Source organism: Harpia harpyja, chromosome 9 (genome assembly GCF_026419915.1).
Source record: "Harpia harpyja isolate bHarHar1 chromosome 9, bHarHar1 primary haplotype, whole genome shotgun sequence".
Classification (NCBI taxonomy): Eukaryota; Metazoa; Chordata; class Aves; order Accipitriformes; family Accipitridae; genus Harpia; species Harpia harpyja.
In genome coordinates, this window is record NC_068948.1 from 23,671,311 (window position 1) to 23,679,239 (window position 7,929).

The window sequence follows — 7,929 nt, forward strand, 5'->3', positions numbered from 1 at the left end:
CACACTGGGCTCAAGGGGTCAAACTCCAAACTTTCCAAATACCTGCAGAATTACCTGCTTCAAGATGTCTATGGTCTTTGTGCCAGCAGCTTTCAGTGAGCAAACACAAACTACAAGCTATCCAAGGCACTTTAAATGCTAAAGGTTGCTGAAGAGTACAGTTAGGCAAGGAGCCGTTTAAGGCTCTGCAAGTATCTTTTCCCCTCATATCCCAACTAATTTATCATGACTTTTCAATAAAAACAAGGTGAGAGCACATCCTGTGCTTTGCACAAGTAGTCTTCTGATTGCTGTAGAGTGTATACAAGCATGGATATAAATACCTGCAAATTTTATTGGAATCAAAGCCCTCAGCCATATCAGAAATTAAAGGGAACACAATGAAGTAATATAGGACAGTTGCTCTGGAGTGAGAATGCATCAAAGTTGAAAAGTTGAAAGACATTAGACTGCTTTAACTTTGCATCCAAAAGCAGTGAAAGAGTTTATATCTTGCATAAATTCTTGCTAGAGCTGAACACGCTTACTCTTCTCCCATCATTTGGCAGGGGGGAAATTAAGCCTTGAGTTTAAACTGTCTGAATTTGGCAACATGAAATTTAGCATGCAACTCCACTGAGGTAATTGCTTAAAGACGTCACCATCTTACAGTCCTCCACTTTGTCCAACAAGGAAATTGCACCACACATCCTTCATAGGAAAATATTTACACAGAAAGTTTAAACTATTGTTGAAGCAATTTAACAATAGGTCTTTCCTAAAAATCTACTAATGCATATCTAGCTTTTTTTTTGAGATCCTACACTCAGTGTAATTTAAATAGCATTTGAAACATTCCAACAGGAATCACATTGCACAGAAGCAGCAATTTGCTTCTCTAACATTTTTGCACACCTGCTTAGAGCCTGTGCATTTAGTGCACAGGTTTACAGCGCCAAGCCTCTACATAGATGCCTAATAAATGCTACAGAACAAAGTCCTTTGGAATGAGGGCAAGCATCTTAGCCTCTAGGCTGTAAAGACTTAAGGCTTCTTGTAGCTTCATTTGCTTGGTCAGTGAGAGCCAGAGGAAGTGCCATCCACTTTCACTCCTGGTTTGGAGTTGGTATCCAATTTGCTCAGGTAGACTAAAGCCCATTGCCATTTCAGACAAGTAGACTGGTGACAAGTCAGTTGTGGGTCACTCCAGGCCCTTCCGGAAGGAGGGATGCAAAGAAAGTCTTGAAAAAAACCCATGCTGTGCTCATAAATGAAGGGTTAGCCTGCTGCAGTTCTTGTAAAACTTGTCCCTCATCTGGAGATGCCTCAGATTCATCTGCTCTGCCTGCATTTCCCCCCTGCCAAAATAAAGGATATTTGGTAAATGAGATTTCAGAAATTCATTAGAAGAATCAGGTGTTAAACAGCATGTTTTGTTACCCAGATGTCACTGTCAGAACATAAAAAGCTTGCAAGTATCCCCAGACAACCACAAAGTCAAAAAAACCAAGCTGCACACTAGTATTACTGGTTAACTCACACCACATGTCTACAAACACTATTTAGGACAAACATGAAGCACCAGATCAGGTGAACAATGTATGTATTTACAACTAATTAACTTTCACTGACATCAGCCAGAAGTGTCAGCTTGAAATGCAAGACTCAGACTGCTTATATACTCAAATCCTACCACTGAGGTAGTAGTCTAAACCCTGTCTTCAGTTACATAACCCATTCAGCCTTTGACAGGCCACTCTCCATTCATTACAACATCTTAAAGAACAGAAGCAACCAAACAACAACATCCAGCCTGAAATATTTTGTAGAACAGAGGAATCAGCTACACCAAAGGAAGACTCAGGCTGACAGTTAGTTCCCCATGGAAGATAGTTTCTGACAGAAGTTTAGAGAAGTTTTTGCTACTACATGGAATTAGTAAACTCAACATAAAACTTCACAGGGTTTCATGCTCATGGTTTAAAAAATAGCAAGACAATACCTGTAAGTTATTGTTCTGGTCCTGGTTTATAGCAGCCTGAGGAGGAACATTGCCTGGGAAGGGCTGAAGTGGTCTTCGTCTAAGTGGAAGCCATCCAACATGGTGCCTGGGGAAGGCAATAGATTTTTATTAATACTGCTTAAACATTACTCCTTCCTGTTACACCAACACAGTTCAAGTAGCATTTGGCTGCTGACTGCTCAGAGCTGTAGATAGCAAGTTCAGCATACTAAGGTCTCATTCTGCCCTGACCCAGTAGGTACTTTCAAAGCCTCCTGTTAGCAGCAAACCATGAGGTGTGAGGGGAAGACTGAGCATCTGCTCGCATTCAAAATAAACAGTACTACATCCAGGTTTGTATCTAGCATGCTGCTAGAGGTACAAACAGCCTGCTTTACCACGTTATGTACACCCCTGGGTAACTTCTGTGCCCACCCTAAAAAAGGGCACAACAAAGAACATGCAAAACACAGCACTGTCTTACCAAAACATAACAGGCCATATAGACCTTCTCAGAAGGTCTGTATCTCTACAGCACCTGCACCTTGTAACCCACAATAGAAGCTGTTCAAAGTTACCCTTTGGAATTATCAATAGGAAAATTTAAGGACTTTTCATTAAGCAATTAACCTTCACTCTCCAAGTCTGCATAGATGTTAGAGTTGATCATTTGAGCTGCTCCAGTTTCAACTCCTAGACCTACCAACAGGAATTCAGAGGCCTACATCACTTGTTTCACTGGTGATCAAAGAATTTGAGAACAGATTATCTCTCAGACAAGACAGCCCAAGCATGTCAGCTGAGGGCCCATTATCTTTAGTGTGCTTCTAAGATTTATCCCAAGTTTTCCCCCTCTAAAGAGGCTCAAAGGCAATTCAGGACACTGCATTCAGTTTAGCTTGGTCTGCTCCCAGAGCAGCAACACACAGCAGAAAAAACCTGCATGGGTACAGGACTTAAATAGCAGGTGTGAGACCCTCTTCCCAGACTTGAAACACTGGTTTCCCAACAAGCAACTTTCATTTACTACATTGAACCTACAGGTCAGTCTGCTCTACACTTGCCGAGCTGCTGGGGCTTTACACTGAGAGCTGTTTAGGTTTCAAGTAGTTTTTAAAAAGAAAGCCAGCCACACCCAAAGCATTACTACAAAGATCAGGTAAGATCACCCACTATCACCCATTCTTCATTTAATCCAGGCACAGGCTATACTCATATTTTTGCTAAATAGCAAGTTATACCAGGATAGAGGAGTGGTTTACCCTTTCCAGGTACAAGAGTCATGTGAAGCTCAACTGCCAGAAAGCTGACCACAGTACAGAGCTCAGTACTTCAGTGAAACATTTCTGAATACAATAGTTAATACCATCTACTTACAGATACATCAGAACAGTGCCACCCATAACCAGGAGGAATCTGCTGACACTGGAGTAGAAATAGATAACATTGACAAAAACATAAAACAGTGTTGCTGAGTAGAGCCAGTCCAACCAATCTCGATTGCCACCCTCCTCCTCTTCTTCCATGAGGGGACCCCCTTGGGCATTCATCCGCAAGTTCTGGTTGGCTGCTGCATTAACCTGGGCAGCAGCATTCAGGTTTCCAGGCTGATTTTGTGCAGGAAATGGGTCTGGGAGAGGAGCTGGAGGTGTCACTGGTGCTACCGGTATCTCCCGAGAACGTCGTGCATGGGACAGGTCAGTAGATGCAGCAGTAGAAGCCAAGCTGAAACCAGAGAACACAAAGTACAGAATAAGGCTTAGTCAAATCCTTTCACACTTAACACAGGCACTGAAAATTTGTCCATCTTTATACTTAAAGTCAGATCACATGCAAGTCAAAAGCATCAAGTTTAGAGGCTACAGAAGGGTTAAAAACAAGTTTTAGCTCTACCCTTGCCAACAGTTGCATAGTGACTTCAGCAAGTCAAACCAGGCACCTTCCACTTTATGAACAAAAATTTCAACACTTTGCAAAAAAATTCTTTAGAACAATCAAAAGGTAGTCTAGAAGGCTTCTGCAAGTCTCAGCTTTACCTCTGTCACCAATTTTCAGTCAGTGCTGTGAGCTACTTTAAGCAGTCAAAAAAAAAATCAGTGAAGAGCTAAGGCTCATCAGCAGAATTACATTTACTCTACAGACACCTGCCCTCCCAATCAAGAGAGTCAGAGATCTGCAATTTGTTGCAAGATTCAAAACCACTGGCCTGAACAGGAAGCCAAGAACCACATACAGTTAGAGGTACATTCCCACACTATTCAGTGTAAGTTACAACAAAAAAGTGTCTTCCAACCACCATCAAGAGAGGAAGAACTGCCAGAAGCTCTCTATGCCCTTGTATTAGTTTCTACTTCCTACTGGTAGCTTTTGACAGAAAACTTACTATTGCATGTAATATTGTCTTGCATAAATCTGCTGAAACCAGGACATCTGAAGCATGCTGTAGGTTGTATAAGCAGAGAAGCCAGGAGCCACACTTTGGAAGGGATGCCAAGTTGTTTCCAGCCTTGATCAAAAGTTGAACACATTCATTAGCAAATACTGGACAAACTGCAAGAGTCATTTATTACAGGACAATGTAAATAGCTTCTGCCATTTTGTGCATCCAAATGCAAGCCTAATTTTTCCTTCTAGAGTATTAAAGACATCTCTTTACCCACATTAATAAAGGGAACATTTTCAACTAACAGACCAGTGCATTTTCCTTTAGCTTCTTCCATGTCCACTAAAGCTTTTATATATAACCTCATCATCTTTGGCCCATATTCTATGGACTTAAGAGAGCATGTGTGGCATAAGGAGCTGGCATCTATCACAAAGCCAACATTTTAAAAGTCCTGGTGATGTACGTAAAAATTGTATTTACCTGTTACCGGCCTCTGCTGAAGACTGGCCACCAGAAGAGCATCTCAGTCTTTCACCATGTGAGGAAGATACAGATGGTTCTTGACTAGCTTCTGATGGTAACTTTGGCTCATCAGCTTTAACCTAGGAACAACAATGCAGTTAATGAGGTTTATTCGAGACGCTACACAAGCTTGAAGCAAGAAGGTTATGCCACACAGAATATGCTCCAATTTTATAACTGCTACACAGTTCACACACTTTGTCCTGCACAGTACTGACACTGCTCTGGAGCACCATGCCACAAGCACCTCCATCAGTATTGTAAAGTTCCTTAAAAAATGACTGGCATCTAAAACTGACTCAATGTTACTTTTCACCTTCACCAGAACTACACCTATATTTATTCATTTTTATGCATGCAGTCAGGTCCCATCTTGTTATAAAAATGTAATTGGAAGAAACAGAAGGAACTGCACTCAAGTTTGACTTTTTAGCTATGACAAGTTTGTACTTGCATACACAAACTGCTGTACATAGAATTCAAGAGCTGTTCTGTGGTGATACATCTGTATAATATACAGACCAAAGCTGGCTCACATCTAGCAACCACCAAACATGGGTAGGATAAGCTCAAATTGCCTGTAATGGGCAATATAAACATACCTCTAGACACATTAGCACATCCACTTGAAAGTAAAAATTGGTTTTCGCCATTTGCAATTAAGACCAGTAAGTGCTCACTTCAAGCACTAAGGCTCATTTTTGGCTTCCGCTCTACAGGCTGTCATTAATGAGAACAGTCAAAGTGTCTTCAGCTAACTGCCTTCTTCCTTCCCCACACCCCCATACACAGATCAGAACCACTTCCACCTTAACTACCATGTCATCTGCCCACAAGCACAGCCTCTGTCCAGAAAAGGCTGGGACATGACAAGTCACATTCTATTTAATAAAACTGAACTTACCAGAAAGCATTTCTTCTTCAAGCTGTGTGTTACAACTAGATTATAGTTTTGATATTTCTTAACAGAAGCCACAAGAACCTTTACTGATGAACTGTAGAGTCAATTTTTTACTTGGCTTAATCCAAATACATTCACACATTCCTAAACAAATTATCACAAAATACTGCCATTGCACTACCAGGAAAAATTTGCAGTACCAGTGAACCTTAAAATATCCATTCAACACTTCCGATTTTCAGTCACAACCCCAAGATTCAGCTTAATATGCTAACTTAGTACAAGTACCTCTGCATTGGTTTCTTGCACATTTGCAGGAGTCTTGAAGTTGTATACCAAATGAAGAGCATGCAACTCCCCGTGCTAAAATATAAAGGAACACATGTTAAAAAAACATTCTCTTTTCTGGATGTATTTCAGCACATCATAAAGGATTTTTTTATATACCTTTGGCAGCAACTCTCCCAGATAATGATGATCAAGCAGCAGCTTCCCAGAATAAATCAGCTTCTGGTCCTCTTCAGGCTTTGCAAGAAAACAAAGAATAGGATGACTTGCTCCACCAAGCACATGCAAGCAGTCACTGACACAACTTGCAGCACACAGCTGGAAGCACCCCACACATTAAGGTACACAGGGAATTGCACACATTAAATTCAGCTGATGAGATGAGAACAACTGAATACTGAAGTGCAAGCTTACTAACACCAAAGTCCAAATCAGCAGGAGGATACAAAGCACCCCTTTGGCCAAGAACTTTGTTACAGGCTGTCTCTTTTACAGCCCCAACAGACATTTGTGCTTCTCAGAAACAGGCTTGGAGTGCCACCTAATCTGATCAGCACTGGAGGTGGTGTCAAGTAAATCTGCTACTTGACCTCAGATGAATCTGTTACCCCATCAGATGAATCCCAGCAGTCGGCAAAAGCATGCTGATCTTGCTTCTGGGCAATCACCTTGCTCCTAAGAAAAGGAGGGCAAAAAAGCATATCCTCCTGCTGAAACACTGTCTGTCGGGTGCAGCAGAGCACAGCAGTGCAACACCGGCCGAGCACCCACGGCGTTACCGCACCGAACCCCGTGACTCGAAAGGAAGTCAAAGACTTCTGCATTTTCACCGCCCGACCTCCCTACAAACCCCGTCGCCTCGCTCTGCGCAGACGGGGCTGCCTCTCGTTCAACGGGCCGAGAGCTTTCCCCCAAAACCAACCCCCGAACGAGCCTCAGCCCCCTCGCCACCCCCGACCTCCCCGCTGCCCTCGCCCGCGGCGGCTGACGATTCCGAACACCCCGCGGAGACAGGCAGCGGTTCCGGGGAGGGCAGTTAATATTCAACTGCGGCCCGAACAGAAACCGAGCCAAGTCCCAAAAGAAGGCGGCCCGCACCCACCTGCGGGCAGCTGATGCAATCGGGCTGCGGGACATCCCGGGGCGGGGGGGGGGCGGCAGGGCAAATCGGCGGCGGCCCCGGGACCCCCACGGCAGCTCCCACTGCGCCGCGGGGACTCAGCACACACACACCCCAGCACCCCAACGGCGGCGGGAAGAGGCCGGTGCAGCGGGCCGAGGGGTCACGCACTCACCGGTGCCTCGGGTACGAGGCGGCGCAGCTCGGCCTTGAGGCGGCGCACGGTCCATGCGGGGGCGGCGCGGAGGCGCAGGTCGGGGTGCCGCTGCGTGGGGCTCCGGACGAGCAGCGCCAGCGACTCCTCCATGGCAGAACCAGACAGGGGCGGCAGACACCCGACCCCGCAGAGCGCTTTATAGGCGCCCGCCGCGCCCCGCCCTGCCGCAGGGTCGCGGTGGCTGCAGCTGATTGGCCGCGGCGGGAGCGGGGGGACGGGGCTTCCACGTGCGCCAATGGGACGGAGCCCCGCCTGCGGGGGCCGCGGGAGGGCGGTGGCGGGAGACGGAGGGGCTGATTGGGGGCGCCGGGTCAGGGGCGGAGGCTCCAGAGCTCAGAGCAGCGTCACCGTGGCGACCGTGATCCCACCCCACCGGGCCGGGGCCGTGAGGGGCGGGCGGCCATTGTGGGGGGCGGTGGGGCCTGGTCCCGCTGTCCCCGCCCGCGCCGGGCCCCTGCCCTCCCTCCCTCCGTCCCGGGGGCGGTCGGGCGCGCTCAGCGCCCGGGTCCCGCAG

At 46.0% G+C, this 7,929-nt stretch overlaps 1 protein-coding gene across 1 annotated transcript; it reads right to left on the reverse strand.

Annotated features, from left to right (window-relative positions):
* Window positions 1-314: 314 nt before the first annotated feature.
* Window positions 315-7,517, reverse strand: HERPUD1 (homocysteine inducible ER protein with ubiquitin like domain 1). Its single transcript, XM_052797330.1, has 8 exons — window positions 7,374-7,517; window positions 6,238-6,315; window positions 6,079-6,153; window positions 4,848-4,969; window positions 4,365-4,487; window positions 3,359-3,706; window positions 1,982-2,087; window positions 315-1,337 (listed from the first exon to the last, which is right to left on the reverse strand). Exons 1-8 carry the CDS (start codon window positions 7,503-7,505, stop codon window positions 1,170-1,172), a joined length of 1,152 nt encoding a protein of 383 aa, XP_052653290.1. The 5' UTR covers window positions 7,506-7,517; the 3' UTR covers window positions 315-1,169.
* Window positions 7,518-7,929: the final 412 nt, after the last annotated feature.